The sequence below is a fragment of the Carettochelys insculpta genome, chromosome 12, assembly GCF_033958435.1.
Source record: "Carettochelys insculpta isolate YL-2023 chromosome 12, ASM3395843v1, whole genome shotgun sequence".
In the NCBI taxonomy this organism is placed as follows: domain Eukaryota; kingdom Metazoa; phylum Chordata; order Testudines; family Carettochelyidae; genus Carettochelys; species Carettochelys insculpta.
Genome location: NC_134148.1, coordinates 42,281,863 through 42,299,900, shown reverse-complemented (window position 1 = coordinate 42,299,900; position 18,038 = coordinate 42,281,863). Strand labels below are relative to the sequence as shown.

Genomic DNA, 18,038 nt, shown 5'->3' with positions numbered 1-18,038 from the left:
CCTGCAAAACACAGCGCGGAAAGGCCGCCGTGAGCCGCCCGCCCGCGGCCCTGGCCTGGCTCGAGCGGGCTCCCCGCGCCGGGCGCAGCAGCGATCGGGGGGCTGCCGCTCCCCCGGGGCCGGGTTCCCCCCCCCCCAGCCCCGCCGCCTCGCACAGACGAGGGCCCGGAGTGCGCCCTGCGCGGCCGGGGCCTAGCTCCGCCCCGGCGCTCCGGCCGGCCCCGTTTGTGCCCCGCTTCCCCGGGGGCCCGCAGCCGGGCGCGGAGGGCAGCGACCGCGGCGCCCCCGCGGCGCTTGGCTCGTCCCCCTTTTCCCGCGGGGGTGTCCCAGGCCGGGTCCCCCTTACCGGGAGCAGCCGCCCCGGCTCGGCGCGCGGGAAGGCGGCAGAGCCCTTCGCCCGAGCGGGTCGGCCCCGCGCTGGTCCGGCTGCGGGTCCCTGCAAGGCCGGCGGGGTGAAGGAGCGCGGCGCGGGGCCGCGTTTACCGCCCGGCCGCCCCTCACCTGACCGCTCCCCGCTGGGGGCCGGAGGGGCCGCGCGAAAGGGAGCGACCGGGGCCCGGCCTGGGGCTGAACCAAGCCCCGGGGCGGGGAGAGCCAGAGCCGGAGCCGGAGCCGAGCCGAGCCCCGCCAATTAGCTTATCCCCGGGCTCGGCGCACTAAGCCGCTTTCCGCCCAGCGCTGCCCTCCCCAGCCGGGAGCCGGGGTCCGCGGGCCCGGCCGGGGCAGCCGGCGCAGGGGCTGGGCGCGCCGCGAACGAATTCAGCCGCTGGAAGCGGCGCCGAGCAGCGGCGGCAGCAGCCGGGCCAGAGGCGCGGCCGCCGGGCAGCCGCGGGAGGGAGCAGCCGCCGATCCCCGCGCTGGGCCGGGGCTTTTCGTTGTCCCCCCTCCCCGCCGGCCGGCGGCTCCTTACCTGGCGCGGGGCGATCCCCGGCGCGGCGCGCTGGGAAGTGCTGGCCGGAGAGTCCCGGGCGCTTCCCCCTCGCTCGGCTCCGCCCGCGCCCGCGCCCGCCTCCCCGGCCGGAGCGGCTCATGAGCGGGGCCGGGCGCTCGCCCTCCGCCAGGCTCCTCCGGCGCGGAGCTGCAGCCGGGCGAGTGACCGCATGGCGAGTCCGAGGGAGGACCCCGAGCCGTCGCCCGAGACGCGGCACGTGGCGCCAGTGACAGCTGGGCGCCGGGGATGGCAACACCCCCTTCGCGGCGCGCCGCGCCTCGCCATTCGCCGCCCGCGGCCCCGGGCGGGCCGCCGTCAATCACGGGCGGGGGGAGGCGGGGAGAGGCGCGCAGCAGCCAGTGGCGAGCGCCGCCGGCCGGGCCCAGGTAAGCGCTTGGAGATCCCCGGCCGGGCCCCCCCCCAGCCCGGGCAGGGCGCGGGCACCGATCGGCCGCTGCGCTCCGGCGCGCAAGGGGAACCCGGCCCGCTCTATCCGCGCAACGAAATCGCGCCGCCGCCCTTCCCCGCAGTCCCCGGCGGGCGCGGGGCGCGGATCCCTGCGGGGCCCCCGCCGGCCTGGGGGGCTGCGGATTGAACCGGCCGAGCCCGCGCGGCTCATTCGTTACTTCACGTGCCCCGAGCGGGGCTGGGCGGCCGCCGCGTCCCGCAGCGCTGCGGGGAGGGGAGGGGGCCCCGCTGCTCTCAGGCCCGGGCCTCTGGGGCCGCAGCGGGGGGCTCCAGGCGGGGTCCCGCTCGCGTTACAAAACCGGCCCCAGCCGCTGCGGGAAACACCCGCGGCCATCCCGCTCGCCGGACAAAATGATCCCGCCCGGGGGCCGCTCCCGCCGCTGAGCGCCCTTAATGGCCGCGTTAATTGAACTGTAATTAATCCTCCTGCCCGGGCCCGCTCCGAGCAATGACACTCATCGGACACGCGTTAGGAACGGCCGCGCCCGCCGCCCCATGCGGAGCCGGGCAGCCACGCGTCCTGCCACGGCCTGAGCGCCCCACCGCGCGGAGCCCGCTGGTCCCCGGACGGGCCCCCGGCGGCCCTCTCCAAACGCCGCCCAGGCGCGGGGCAGGGGCGCTCGCGGGCTCTGCGCTCGGGTCCCCCAGCCCGGCTGGATGCGGGGTTTCTACCGAGCCGCGCAGCCGCTGCCCCGGCCGCGGAGAGGCCCCGGCGATAATTCCGCTTCGCCTTTTAATTATGTCAAGCAGCCGGGGCGCGGCGCTGCAGAGAGGGGCCGGTCGGTCCCGGCTGCGGTGCCAGCGCCCCCACCGCTGCAGTTAACGAGGCTTTGCCGCGGGCCTCTCAGCCCAGCCCCGGCCGCCCGGGCACGTTTGCGGAGGACAGAGGCTGCGGCCCGGGCTGGGAGCGCTCCCCGGGGCTCAGGCCGCTCCCACCCCGGCGGGTCTAAGGCCGCCCTTGCTCTGCGCCACGGGCCGCGCGGCTGGGGCGTAAACTCCGCGCTGCGGAGCGGGCAGGGATGGGGGGCGCGCAGGAACCGGCGGCACCTGGGGGATCACCCGGGGGGGCTCTGGCTGCAGCCAACCCCACGGCTGGCCCCCCCCCAAGACCGGGGCCCCGGGACTGCCAGGGCGGGCTGAGCCCCCGGGCCATTCTCGGGGAGGGGCCCAAGCCCTGCGCCAGCCACGGCCTGCGGCCCCCTCGCCCCAGCGCCGGGCGGGCAAGGGACGGGGCCAGCCGCTGCAGCCCGGCACACGCGCGTTGCACTGAGCGCCCCGCGCGGCCTTTGCTCCGTTACAGCACCGGGCCCAGCAGCCAGCGGGGCTGGGGCTCCCCTGAGTGGGGCCGGGCCGGGCCGGGCCGCTGGGGAGCCTGGCTCGCTGTCCCGCCCGCGCAGGCAGAGGTCCGCGGACGCCGGCTCCGGGCTTGGTCCCGGTCCCCGGGGGACGCGGCCCGGCCCGGCCCGGCCCGGCCCCTGCCTGCAGCAGCCGCCGCGCAAGTCCGGCTCGTGGCAGCTTTTGGCAGTTAATGAGGTTTAATTTGCATAATTAGTGCCGTCTACAGCGTACTGGGGCTAATCAGGAGGCGCGGCTCGCTCGCTGTGTAAACACGGGCTCGGAATTAGAACGCAGCTGTAATTAAGGCGCGGGGGCGCCGCGTTCCATTGTAATGAATTTCTAATTAACGCTCAACGCGCGCCCGGGGCGGGAGCCGGAACCGCGGGGGCTTTTCGCCGGCCCGAGGCGATCGGCTGGGCCCGGCGCACAGACCGGCCGTGTGCAGCGCCGAGCTCCGGGCCGGGCTGGGAACGGGGGGAAGGAGGCGAGTTGCGGCCCAGGCACAGTGGCTGGGGCCACTGGGAGCTCAGGGCTCCAGAGCGCCCGGACTAACCCCGCGGGCCTGACCCTGACCCTGACCCTGACCCTGACCCCGGCCCCGGGGCGGCCCGGCGTGGGGGCAGGGGCAGAGGCCCAGGCAGCGGTGAGCGAACGGGGCTGGGGTGGGTGACCCCTTCCCAGCCCCAGGGGCGCGCCCGGGACCGGCCGAGGCAGCGGCTCTGAGCCCGAGTACTGCGCCCCGCCGGGCGGCTCGTTTCCAGGGCCAGCGCTGACCCCGCGCCCGACACCCGGGAGCCCCTAACCCCGGCTGTGCCCGGGGCGCCGCTTCTCCCGGCCCAGCGCAGGCGGGAAAGCTGCGCGCTAGCTCCGCCTGGCCGCTCGCGCCGGTGGGGGGCCCAGCCGGGAGGCCGCTTGGCCGTGAGCCCCCCCGAGCGCACCCGCGCAACTCCCGCGGGTTCGGCTTCAACCTCCGGCTCCAGGCGCGGCGCGCCCCCTCCCTGGCGGCGGGCTCGGGCCCGGGCTAAGCAGCGCTGCGGGGTCCGCGGGGGGGTCCCGCTTCCCAGCTGCCGCGGCCGCCCGGACCCCGACCCCGACCTCATCGATCGCGGGCCGGGGAAAATCGCCTTCGATCGGCCGCGGCGCGGGGGCCGCGCTTTAATCACCGGCCGCTGCCACCGGGACGCGCCGCCCGGCCCGGCCCGGCCCTGCCCTGCCCGGCGCGGGAGCTCGGGGCTGGTTCTCCTGCCCCCCGGCCCCGCCCCGCCCGAGCCTGGGCCCCCCGCGCCGCCCCCAGAGCGGCCGCTGCTGCCGCGGAAGGAGCCGCAGCCGGGCCGGGGGCAGGAGACCCAACCCGAGCGATTCACCTCCGGGCTGCGCCGGGCGGGGAGCTGAGCGGCGCAGCCGGGGGCGAGAGGCAGGGAGACCGGGGGGCGCTGGCCCGGCCCCGCTTCCCCCCACGCCCAGCCCCGGGGCAGAGTCACTCACCGCAGCCGCAGCTCCGCCGGCGGGTTTGGGCTCAGCCGCGGAGCAGCTTTTCTCAAAGGCCCCGAACATCCATTTCCCATTAAAGATCTCCCGGGCTGGGCTGGGCTGGGCTGGGCAGGGCCTTACCAACCTTGACCTCTCCCGCAGGGTGGCTCAGCTGCCGTAGGACGGGCTGGGATGAAGCTGCAGCGCCTCTCTCAGCCCTAAGGCCCAATCCATAAATCCTGTTCTCCCAGCACGCGGTAGTTTATGGCTGGACCCTCTGCTGAAGGTAACCCCCCCCCCCCCCCCGTTAGTACAAATCTCCAGCGGCTGTGCAGGCCGAGGCCAGATGCAGTAGCCTAGGGATAAGGAGGTGGATCTGAGCCGAGATGCTTTGGCTTTTCTAAAAGGACACCACCTATTCTGGGCCATGGGAAGATTTCCTCCAAAATAAATCAGCCTTGCTTAAGAGCTGCCCCTGGTTTGTATTTCCTCAGCACCCTTGGCCAACACTGAGCCAATGGCATTCTGAAGAAGAGGCCCCGCACCCGTTCCGCATTGCTATGGGGCAGGACGTACGTAAGTCATAACTGAATTCCCATTCCAGGCCTGATTTGGGTTCCCATTCTGCAGGGGGACATCTCTGGGCACAGGTGGAATTATCCTACAACTGCTGCAGCCATTCCAAGAAAGGGGTCTGATTTCCATACAAGTTCAGTGTGGAACACAAGCCTCAGGATTATTAGTTTTGGGTTGGTTGCTGTGTTCTAACACCTATCCTCCAAGTCCTCTGGGCTCCCCCAGCGTTGCTGGAAAGCCCCTCGTCCCCTCTGCTCCAGGATGGCAAGAATTAACTAACAGCCCCAGGGAATGGCCCCCTGGGTAACTCACTGGGATGGATGAGTAGGCCAGGGTGGAGAGCAATGGCTCAGTCAGGGGATGCTGAGATTGGGACTTAAATCCCTTTGTTTCATTTGTTTCTGGCCGCAGGAATCCTGGGGTGGCAGAAGGACCAGACAAGCAGAATGCAGAAGGAGTTAGGGCTGGGAGTTTAGATGCTTGGAGGTGGAAAAGGAGAGGGTTGGTGTACAAGAGTCAAGGGGCATAGAGGTCATCACCCCTGCAGAAAGGCCCCAGCAACTTCCCAGCTCACAGCTGTCTAGAAGCAGGGCCTTAACTTCAGCCCAGTGCTTGGACTGGCACTTCAGTAGTGGGGAGATGTCACTCATGCAGCAAGATCCCTGATGCCTCGGCCAACCCTAAGCTCCCTGCAACAGCCTCCTGCCCTGACCCCCTACCCCACTTCCTGGCCCCCTGCCCTGACCCATGCACCTCTCCCTCTGCATCCTCAGCCTCCTGCCCTGAGTCCTCGCAAGTCCATCCTGCATTTCAGTTTCTTACAGGTACTGTCCCGCCACAATTGGTCAACCCCTGCCCTGGCACCTCTCAATGGGGAGGTTGCAATAGAACAGTACCTAGAAGAAATGTAAATCACTTTCACCCTTGTTCTTCCATCACAAAGAACCAAAAGTTCTCACAACCAGTTTCTTTTCCTTGGTGGGTTCCAGGTGACCTCTCCCTGGAGGAAGGCTATGGGACATCACTCAGAACACAGGTAGAGTTGAAAACGAGAATCAGTTTTCCAGTTTGTTTAAAGCAGTGTTTAATGTCAGAGCGCATGCTCAGCCTGAACAGCTCTGCAGTGATTTTTTGTTTAAGTGACTACTCAGTTATTAATGCTGCCACATTATTGGTCATTACTTCTCACGTAAGAGAAACTAAGTTTCGGAAGTAGAAGAGAGGTATTTCTCTGGCATGTGGAGTTCCTGCATTTGTGTATTTTGGTGGCATTCCCCAATTCTGTTTTCTCTGTCAAGGAACGCACATGGAGGTTTGCAAGCTATTAGCGAGCAAACACAGAATGACATTTTGCCATTGGAAAACTGACAGCAGGACAGAATTTGTTAAAGAATACAAGAGACTAAAGTATTTTCTAATTTTGTACTGCAAATACCAATGCATTTGAGATAAAAATAATGCTGGTTTCCCTCAGAGGGTTTCCTTGGACTGGTAACGGCTACAGCTAGTCGGGAAAACTTACCCCACTTGAAAATCTGACAAAGAATAAAACTTTCTACTCTTTTTTTTTAATTGACTTTTTGATGGATTTATAAACTCTCACTTTCAATGGTTCTAACAGAAAAAAGCTTTTGAATGGAATGGTAAATTGGTGTTAAGACAGGGATATGTGAGTCATATATACTGAGTAAAACTGAGGCAAGTTTTCTGTTGAAATCCTAATGAAGTCATTTTGTGGGATAACCACCTAGGTGCCATCTTCTTTCTTCCTAGGGTTGTGTGAGAACCAGTGCATGCATGCCCTAGGCTTTACTCTAAACATTTGTGATGGACTCTTTTGGTACCTTCTGAGCAGAAGGATGGCTTGCTGGAGGTGGTGAGAGTGTTGACCTTGTTCCCAGTGTTTGTTTTCACATAACATCTCTTATGATTTTGAACTCTTGGTCACTATCCAGGTTTCATAAACCTATGTACGATAGCAATGATCTAGATGGGAAATCCCAGGCTGACATGCTTAATGCAATTAAGCCTTTACCCTTTAAAGCATCCAATAGTTCAAAACCTGCCTGATAGGGTTGCCATCAGTGATCGCACGCTCTTTCCATAAGAGTGGAGGGAGAGATGACATTAGATGGAAGTTTTGAAGGCATTGCTGCTTTGGGTGAATTTGCTTAGCAGCAAGAATATCCAAGTCATTTCTAATTACGTATGTGTGAGAAGTGGCAGAGACTGGATTCCATTCTCTGTTTACTAGAACAAATGTAGCAGCGGCCCTGATTTCCCTCAGCGCTGAGAACATGCCTCGTTCCTTCTGTCTAGGTGGCTTACATGAGTGCTTCACAATCTCTACTGGATTTATCCACCTTTAATGTCTGCCTCTTCACAACAGGGAGAGGGAAAAACTGTTCTCCCCAGTGGTTACTGGTGAGGAACCAAAGCACAGAGACAATAAGGCCTGGTCTGCATTTAAAACTTAGATTGGCCTAGGTTGTGAAAAATTTTGCACCCTGAGCATGACAGTTAGGGCACATCTATGCTTATGGGAAGATCAACAGCAGCTGATCTTCTCAGGTTTGATAGAGCATGCCTAGCGGGGAGGAGCAAAATGGAACGGTCATGGTGCTGCTATCGACCTTGGTACTCCTGGCTGTTGCGAGGAGTAAGGGAAGTCAATGGGAGAGTTTCTCCCATCTATCTCCCACTGTGGGGATAGCAGCAAAAATCGATTTTTAGATAGGTTGACTCCAGCTACGTGCTTCTGATAGCTGGAGTTGTGTATCTTAAATCGATTTTATCCCCTAGTGTAGACCTGGCCTTACATTGACCTACTAGCTGACTCAACCACTGCTGAGTGGGTGGAAGGCATCATCTGTTGGTTGACCGAGCACCTCTTGCGGAGATGGATTAATTACAGCAGTGGAACCCTGCTGCAGGAAGCATTAAGGGGTGTTACAGCTGCAGCGGCTGTAGTGCAGATGTGTCTTGAGTACTTGCTGAGTGCCATGAAGCCTAAGGTATGGCAGAGAGTAGAACTTGGGCCCTTGCGTTCTAGCTGATCCTGTAACCATCAGACTTTACTTCCTCGGTGGAGGGCCCTCGGTTGAGGTGAGAAGGGAATCCGCTCCCTGTGTCAATTCAGCCTGGGGAAACTGGGCGGAGATCAGTTGCGGTGGTGTCTTGTGAGGTGGACGTGCGTTTCTGAGACCTTCTTTCACATGTGCCACCTAAAAGCCATTGGACGGGAACATCCTTAGCCACTCACCCCGGTGGGTCCTCCAGGAAGCAGTATTTCACAAGTGAGTGATTCCACATTCCATCACCAATCCCTGGGACTTCCTCTACTCTTGTGGCGTCCCATACGTTTGGCACTCACCACCTGTGGCGAACAGGACACTGTGTTGTGGCAATTCCAGGCTCTGGTGCCGCGTGCCACTCTTGGAGCCTTTAAATGCTGCTCCTCAGAGCCACGCATGTGAAAGCCCTCCGCTCGCTCCCCGCATGTGCCCCATCACTTGCTGGGACAAGTGCATGGTGGTGGTGATGGCACAGGGGCTGGGGGTGTCTGGCTCTGGGGGCAGGGAGGGCATTGTTAGAAGGGGGGGCTCCTGGCTCTGGGGGAGGGCATTGTTACAGCAGGAGGGGCTGGGGTGCCCAGGTCCTGGGGAGGGCATTGTTAGAGGGGAGAGGCCTGGGGGGGCCTGGCTCTGGGTGGGGAGGGCATTGTTACAGATGGGGGTGGAGGCTGTGGCGAATGAGGAAGGACAACAACCAAAAGTGTAGCAATCCTTGAATTACTATTGACCCCCCTGCTGTAGTCCCACAACTTAGCGTAGAAGCACTGAATTCAAGGATCTGGAGAGGGCAAGAAGACAGAGGGCAAAAATTTCCCCAAGTCTTATTGGGTTGACTAAGTCTAATCACACAGGCCAAACCCCAAAGAAATGTAACACTACTGGTCAGTGTGTTAACAACAAGGCTTTTTGAAGTTTCCTGATTTGGCATCAGGAATGAAATGCAATTAATTCCATGAGCTGGCATCAGAAGTATGAATCTGCAAGTTGAAACCCGCAGCCCCAGAAGAAACCACAAGACAGACTCGTTTTTACTAACTTTTTAACTAAATCAGAGAGAGAGACTTTTTATCCAGAGCAAGCTAATGCAAACTGTTAGGGAGACAAATAAATGAAAGAGCTGCCTATAGGCTGGTTGGCTCAAAGGAAAGAAATTTGTCTCACTTTAGAAAAAGGACCTGAAGGTATTGGTCACATTGACTCATTCATTGTACTCTTATCTGCCAGGGAGGTTGTGACACACGGAGCAATTAAGACAAACTTTAGTCTATAAGTTCATGCCTGCAATCTCTATACTTCAAAACAAGATAAATGATACCTCCAAGGGAGGAAATAAAGTATTTTCCAGACTACCTCCCAAGTAACATTTAGGATTTGCAATCGTTCAGCAGAAATTTTTCACTACAAGGGGCTTCTGGGGTGCCCATATATTATTATCCACTTCAGTTCTTTTAGTGACATTTTAGTTTGAACACACGAAAACTCCAGCTTACGTTAATTTACTGGAATAAAACCGATCTTTCACTCTGTGCCCTTTTAAGAGCGTCGTTTATGCATTAATATGAACAGTGTGTGTCTTTTATAACTAGTGTTTTAATATAAAGATTGATTAAAGATGAGCCACTCTGTTAACATGTAAACTGCAACCATAGTCCAAAGAAGCACATACTATCTGTGCAGTAATTATTCAGCTTTCCTTGGAGATAAGTCAATTGGATAGCTTTTGTTCTTTAAATAGGAGTAATGAAAAATTAGGACACAATATACCCATATTTTCAGCAGGTGGATACCAGGGGGTCTGCAAATTGTGGTTCCAGGGCCTCATGCGGCTCTTTAAGGACTACTTTGTGGCTCCTAGCAGAGAGGTCACCGTGTTAGTCTGTATCTTTGAGAACAAGAAGTCCTGTGGCACCTGATGGACTAACATATTTTGGAGCATAAGCTTTCGTGGGCAAAGATGCATGTGACGAAGTGGGTCTTTGCCTACGAAAGCTTATGCTCCAAAATATCTGTCAGTCTATAAGGTGCTCCAGGGCTTTTTGTGGCTCCTGGCGCTATAATTGCAAAGTAAAAATAACTCCTCCCGATTACTTTCGATAAGCGGTGAATGTCTAAAAGCCCAACAACAAACAACTTGTATGTAAATAGCAAACTATATGTGATCTCGAAACTCTGACTAATTCCCCCTTTAATCTGTGCAGTGAATTGTGGGATATGATCTTGTGTCTATGTTTTCATCACATTGCTAATAAAGTCTGATAAGGAAACTTGCAGCATTCCTGCTGTGAAGGGCAACATGCATTTTAAGAAAGAAAATGGAAATTAAAGATGACGTAGAATTGGCAGAATTAAAGCAGGGTTGGAATGGCTTCAAAAAAGAGGAATATTAACAATGAAAATAAGGAATTTCAAACTGAATGGATCCGATCCTATCCTTCACTTTAATATCGAGTTTGTCTGGGCTCCCTTTGTCTCATTTGCAACAAGAAATTCACCACCAAAAAGTGTAATTAAAAAAAAAGCCTCTAATTTTTCCAAACAGCGTCCCAGCTGGAGATACCAGAAAAAAAGCCGAGCAGGCGCTACTAGGCAAAGCAGAGCCAAGTAAGCACACATTCGCTAAATGGCTGAAATCACCAGGTTCGTAACTGTGGCTAGTTCTGTGGCAACTCAAGAGATTGTGAAATGAGGAAAGCCATGCACAGATGGCGCATATATAAAAGAGGGCTTTAGCACAGTATCAGAGCAGCTGTAGAGTGATTTCAAAAGCAGCAATGAAATTGTTCAGAATCTAGTGTCCTCCCGAGAGAGAGAGAAGTAGTAGTAGTTCAGGACTGAAAGTCAGGATGACAATGATACAACTACACATGTAAAGTGTGAGGAAATAGAATATATAAAAACTTCGTGAAGGTCCTGCAGTAAACATGTATTACGTTACAAATCACACGCACCCTTCTTAAAATAAGGGTTACAAAAAGTATAGTTTAACATTATTTGGTAAGGACCACCTCGTATTCACATGCATTGCAGCTCTTGTATTACTGAGTAGTTTTTTTTTTTTGTTTTTTGTTTGTTTTTTTACCAAATTTGAAAAAATGGCTCTTCTTGCTATTTTGGTTGCCAATCCCTGGTCTGTACAGACTGCTGAGTGAACATTTAACAATGAACTTAACCGTTCAATGACGGACAGACATATGGCAATCTCAAGATACTGCTTACTATTTGGGTTGGAAGGGTTAGATTACCATTGGTAAATGCTGACAAATGTACAATTACATTTGTACATTTGTACATTTGTATTTGTACACAAATACACACAGTAACCAAAGAAAATGCATATGCACTGATAGAAATTTAGAGCTTTGCAAAGTAAGACAAATACTGCTTGAAAAGTCTGTGGAGTGTGATTTCAGGCTATTTCCTTTGTATTTTTTGTGAGGTGATGTTCACAATTTGTGATTTAACTGTTACGAAGTTTTAAACTTTTTGAATTTCAGCAACTATGGTCATTTAGTAATTATTTTCACATACCCCTGCCCCCTGGGGTTTGACAACTCATGATATAGTGTAATGGTGAAGATTTACATCCATCAAAATAGGAAAAAATGCTTACAAAGATCAATATATGTCAAAATTACACACAAATAAAAATTGAATTCTGGCCAGCATCATTAGCATTATGTAAAACTCCAAGTAACTAATTTTAATATCTTGTAGACCCAGCCACCATGGTGCTGTTGGATTTTGTCAGAAATCTAGGTTCTTAGCTCGCTGGGGCAGAGCCTGTGTGGTCATCACTTTTTTGTATGGTGCCCAACACAGCTGGGCAGAGGAGCTACTTTGATAAAAGGATCACACCATTCAAATGCTGCAGTTTTGGTAAAGGGCTGAGTAAAGGGAATGCCAAAAATATTTTTAAAAGCAAAATGGCATCACGTTAGGAGGCGCCTGAGTGGCACTGACTTCCCTGAGTTCACATCAAGCAGCTTGTGTGTTGTCAATCACACCAAAGAGTTCATGCACCATTTTGGGATGTTAAAGCGGTGAAGCATGAACTATTTTAACTTGGCGCCTGCTGCCAGGTGCCATTGCTGCAGCTGGATAACCAGTTAGCCTCGTGCTTGCCAGGATGCTCGCCAATTAATGGTCCTGTGACACCCAACCAGGTCTGAAGCGGTAGCCACTATAGCAAACTAGCCACGTTATTCTGAAAATATATTTATTGTTCAAGTCAAGTAGCCACATGATACTGTGTTGGACACCCTGGGCTTAACTGTTTAATATCCTTCGTAGGATTCCCAGCTTACACTCTGGTTTACATACCACCAACCCTCATGAAATAATCTATTTGCTTATATTTATTCACAAGGTCTCCCAGGAATCTTCTGTAAAACTGGCAGACCTTAGTTGTCAGCAGGTGGGACCGAACTCACAGCCTTAAGGGCTAAAGCGGCATGTCTCTATAGCATGAGCTAAAAGCCACCTGCCTCTTAGCTCAAGCTTTAGAGCAGAGACTTGTCAGTGGCCTCGGTGCCTCTGGGTTACACTTAAAATACAGACACATCATACGTAAAGGCAATTTTGTTTCCCAATTTTTAGCCTGTTAGAACAATGCCAACGTATCATGGACTGTTCTAATCCAAACAATCACATCGTATTTATATAGTCTAGAAGATGGTGATAGAAGGCTCATAGAACCCCTTTGTCTCTATCCCCCTGAGGCAGGATTGTTTGGGATTCTTCCCAATGGTTTGATGAGCTTAGTATTAAATGCCCTAACAGATCTATTAGTGGGAGACAATTCTGCAAGGGTACTCCACCTCCCTCAGCACCACATGCCTTCAGACACCCCCTCCACACTCCTCTGAAAGCTCTGTTCCCACCTTCCCAGGCAAACACTTCCCAACAGACTCTGCCCCTCCCTTCCTAGAGCACAACCCTGATCCTTTTACCACTCATTGCAAACTCCCTCTCCACTTCTGGACAAAGACTGCAGATGCAGGGTTGGGGGGATACTGATCTGATGTGGGGGGTGGAGTTGAAAAGGTTGGGGACAAGCAGAGTTCCCTGTAAGCAGGCCGCCCGCATGGCCGCCTAGGAGAGAGTCAAAGGCTGCCCAGCTGATTGGCACCATGGCTTCCCACAAGCCAGCAGCATGTACTTCCATTGGTGATGCACATCTGCACATGCAATTTATTCCACCCATGGATGGAAAAATTAGAGGGAACATTGGAAATACGTATAAAGAAACTGGGAAGGAGATTAGCAGGGTTGCAAAGAAGACAGTGTTTGGATTGTGTGTGCATCAGGAATAGAATGGCATGGACCTTCCCAAGAGAGATGGCCAAAACCCTATAACTTGGGACATTTAAGACTAGACTGGGCAGATTACTAGAGCCCTGCACAGATACAAAATTGGGAACTGCATCTAGAAAAATGATCCACAGATATCTGCATCCACATCTGCAGTTGCAGATACCCATGGGTTTGCTTTACAGATTACTAGAAACGGCACTGCAGAGAGCTTGCATGGGAACTGTGTAAAAAACCAGCTCAGTTTGCCCTGGGACATGTGTATGGTTCCTATTGCCTTTAAAGGCGGGATTTGATCCTTGTCTGGAGCTTTTCCTTGCAGTAACCACAAATAAAATCCATGACATTTACACAGCATGACTGTTAATATAATTGCAGCATTTTTATTTTTCCAAGATGACACCTTCGCCTCTCGTAAGGATGGTGACTGCCAGCTTGTGTTGTATTAAACAAATACAATTAAAACCCCACTAACACATCCTCAATGTCTGCGGCCAAAGACAGTCTACACTTGCTTAGCAACGTCTGTGTACAGTCAATGGGTCATTTTTACAATAGCAAAAGACTAAAAGCTAAAAAATACTCTGGAGCCGAGAAATATACAGTACACTCAATAACAAAATATATATATATATATATGTACTAGAGATGCTTTAAGGCTGTGTACAGTTTGACTGAAGACAATGTGAGGACCTTAAATCAGTCAGCAATGAAGGAAATGTGTGGGGAAAAAATGCCCTAAAGTCAGAAAAAGCAGCAGCAAATGTCCAGAAAGGCTTTCTTGATGCTTCTAAAGAATAGTTTTTCAGTGAAATACACCCTCTCTCTTGACAGTGCGATGTGGGGCTGATTTCCCTTTTGCTCATCTTGGTTTCTCTGTCCCCTCACCCCTGTGGTGCTTCGTTGCTGCTCACTGAAGTCCTTGGTGAGTCCGCCTCTCCTCCAGCATTCTGCACACCCACATGGAGACAACTTCAGCATTCCCATCGTTGTACTGCATGATGAATGGGTGGCCCTAGGAAACGGGAGAGAAGCAGATTTAGCTGTAATAGTCGAGTCTTTTTTAAAGAAAACTTTTCTTTTCCTTTTTCCCCCCCTTCTTCAAATTTCCTGAAAAATAAATCGGAATCTCGTTAGGTTCTCAGTTTTGGAAATGTTCCTAACACAATATAAACACACCCTGGGAACTCGCAGCTTTCTCCAGTCACATCTAATGAAGAGACGCTGCTAATGCATGTCCCATCTTTTCTCCTGATGTCTGGATGGAAGCACTGCCTGATTATTTTTCGTTGGTTCTGACAGCCTCTTGTCATGCTGTGGGACAGTATATATACACTTGTAGAAGGGAGAGGGGTTCTCAGTTTATTATTTTTTAACAATTATAATGCCGTGGGGCCTTGATGCCTCCTCTAGATGGGCCCCACTGTGCTCCGCAGAGCCCTTGTGGATACAAAATTTGTATCCATAGTTGCAAAAATGAGGCGTGGATATCTGCACTGAGCCGCGGATGTGGCTACAACGCGGATATCCGCAGATTTGCAGGACTCTAATGTGCGGCATGATACAGATATATGCTAAATGACCGCCTCTGCCACAAAGAGCCTACAGTCTAAAAGATAAAACAGAACAATCTTAACAATAGGCAAAGGGGAAGGAGATATCAAGGATGGGATACTACAGACCATCTGTTTGCCCAGTTCATAGCTGGTCAGCATCAACAACCACACCGTGTTTGCCTATAGTTTCGTAGTCCCTTAAAATCACCCACGTTGGAAACTCCAGCCAACCGCCATCTACCATAGAGCAATGCTCCTGCTTTCACCGGGCCATGGCCTAGTCTACTAACTGGTTTGTTAATCTGTAGTAGAAAACTTAATTTTATTTGCAAAACAAGACTCCCAGCATGTTAACAGATCTGTGCAAGTTCCGTCCTTTCTTTATTGCCCCGACCCCAACTGCAGACTGTAACAAGGGTTGCTTAGAGAGCACTGGCCAAAAAGATCAAAACCCTAAATCTCATCAGAGAAGGAAAAAAAAAAACCTGCAGCATTTTGCAAAGGTGGATCTCTGCTGCCAGCTATGAGTGGGAGGAATGTGCTCTTCTTCTCCAATTCAAAGCAAACCGAGAGCTCGTTGCAGTGGTCTCAGCTCGACGCAGTGCAGGCAGCCGCCGGACAGTCTCAGTCAATACAGACCAGTCTTAAATATTGGCACCTTTAGCATCCTTGGGGCCTGGGCTGAGCACAGGCTGCTTGTTGGTCGGGGGAGGAGGACATCACCAAATTCCTGTCAATTACCATCTGAGACGGGAGATGAGCTCGGGTGCCCAAAGAGGAAGGTTGCCCCTTAGCCATACACGCTCCCAGTCTCCCAGCGTCAAATGATTTCACTGTGCCAGGCAGGGAGAACTGCAGGAGGCACAGAGGGAACCAAATGGACCACAAACCGGCTGGGAAACCCCTCTGGAACGGCAGGCACAGGAAGTAGCTCTCAGGCATACATGGTGCTGCATGTTGCAGATATCTAACCACAGTTTTCACTGGTGAGGATCCAGGCAGATGACCATTTGTAGGCATCTTCCTTCTGAGGTGAATTCCCATGGCCACGTTAGGGAGTTGTGTGTATAACACAGTGCACATTGACACAACAATGTAGAATAGCCTTACAGGCATAAGCAGAATAAAAACGAAGTGACAAGCTGTGACGAAGTGGGGTGTGTGGGGACTTTATTCCTCAGGTTAGTTTGCATGTGTTTCCTGATGCCCTCTAGTAAAACCAGGTGCGTGCCTCAGTTTCCCTAAGTTTCCTTTGGCACAGCATCAGTGCATAGTGGTAATGGAAGTTCCAGTGTGATGATGTCTCACACGTAGACAATGGACATGTTTGACCTTTGTCACACGGTGAAAACCTTTGTTCCCTGGCAAACAGGACAAAGGAGGGAGGAGGGGCTTGGGTGGTTTGAATTGGAACTGGACAGTTGGAAGGCAGTCTCTCTGGGCTCAAGAGGGACAAAGGAGACCCCCTGCCCTGGCCTTTGGGCCCCTCTTCCCAAAACTGATTGTACTGACTGGTTCTAGTTTCTCTGCTGACAAGTCTGTTCTATGCTTTGTTTCTGTTGACTAATAAACCTTCTCTTCTCCCAGCTGAATCAGAGAGTCATGTATGACTGCGGATGGGGTGCAGGGCCTGGGGACCCCCACACTCTGTGACACAAGCAAACACACTTCCTTTTGGCTAAACAACTCCCATACACGTTGATACAGGAGAGTAAGGAGCTGAGGAACGCTACTACTAAAGCCAGGGCTTGGATTTAGTCATCCTTGGAAAAACTGAATTATATCCTATTAGCGCCTCACGGTATTTCTCAGCTCCTCTCTGTGACAACGTACATTACTTATGGTTCGGGCCTATGACCATCTGTTCCACCTTTTAAATAGTCATTTGTACAAAGAAATTTTCCCTCAAGTGCTGATGCAGTTGACTCGCCTGAAGGTTTGGTCGGCGATGTCTTGTTTTTAAATGAACTATAGCATCTTCCCTGCCTCGTGCAGTTCTCATTTATCGATAGGCAATCTCCTTAGTCCAACCACAATCAGAAAAAAGCAGCTCTGTTCACACTCTGAACTACTGTGTCTATTGGCAGAGACCATCACTTCTGCCACAGGATGTTGTGGTTTTAACATGGGGCCACAAAGCCATGAGAGAGGACCACAGCATTCCTTTGCCTGTGCCCTTGCCCTACAGGTGTGGAAGGCTGTCGCTGTAACTCACTGCGTGACCCAGTCCCTGGGTCACATGCTAGCTCAGAGTGCTGTGCAAATTCCCCAGACAATGAAAATAGCTCCAGAACGTTGAGTTTTCATTCTGACTTGCTCAGCGAGTCCCCAGGTCCAACACACCAGGGATCAAAGGCCACAGGCACACACAGAATGACTGTTTGCAGAATACGATGTAGGCGCTGAGGGCTGAATGCAAACACAAAAACGTACTGAAGGCAGTGGCGACTGGTGCAGAGGTTCTGGGGAGGGGGGAGGCAGCCCACTGGCCACATGCTCCTGCCCTGGTCCCTCTCAGCCCATGCCCTACCCCATCCTGCCTATACCTTTCCCCTCTTGCCCCTGTTCTGCCCAGGCCCCACCTTCTCCCTGCATCTGCTCCACTCCCTCCTCCTGCTCCGTCCCCACAGGCCTCTTTCTGCCGAAGCTCTGCACTGCTTCCGGTGAGTGCGGAGATGGTGTGGCCCAAAAGTAACATGAGCCAGGAAGCTTGCGCTGCTCTTAGGTCATGCCACTCTGAGGGAGAGGTGGGATCACCCCCACCCAAAACTAGGGGTGCATGCAGACCACTGTGCACCCTGACACGTTGCCCCCCAATGAAGGCGAGCGAGCTGCTGCCAAAGGAATGAAAACCTTGTACAAGAGTAAGTAAGAAACGCCAAATGTACCAGCTCTCATTTTTATCAGAGGCAACTGGAGCGGGTGAAGGAAGATCTTACATCCATAGCGCAGGCCAACCTGTGACTTGGGCAGCTACTTCATTTCAGCTTCCCTAGATTCAATCCTTCAGCGCCTGAAGTGCAAGAGCCCTTCCGGAGGAAACAGAAACGTGGACTACAGGTTCAGCCAGCCGGCTGCGCAGCTCCCAATCTAGGATGTTTCTGGAAGTGGCAGGAGGCCATCGTCCTCCACATCTCCAATGAATTAAAGCCCATAGAAATCCAGTACCCCAAATGTACAAATGATAGAGAGAACCATGGCCAGACAAGACTGCCAGAAAAACCTCTGCACAGAACTGCTCAAAGGCAGCCCAGTTCTCACCACACCAGTCCAAGAAACAGCAACTCCCTCGTCCAGAGATACATATCCTGAAAT

The 18,038-nt window shown here is 53.7% G+C and overlaps 1 protein-coding gene across 2 annotated transcripts in view; it reads right to left on the bottom strand.

Annotated features, from left to right (window-relative positions):
* Positions 1-13,531: 13,531 nt before the first annotated feature.
* The window catches only part of MAP2K5 (mitogen-activated protein kinase kinase 5), a 205,271-nt gene continuing 200,764 nt past the window's right edge, over positions 13,532-18,038 (bottom strand). For both annotated transcript variants that reach the window (XM_075007039.1, XM_075007040.1), the window contains one exon: positions 13,532-14,182. In XM_075007039.1, the coding sequence (XP_074863140.1) occupies positions 14,078-14,182 (105 nt within the window). In that variant the 3' untranslated portion in view covers positions 13,532-14,077. The remainder of the gene's footprint in view (positions 14,183-18,038) is intronic.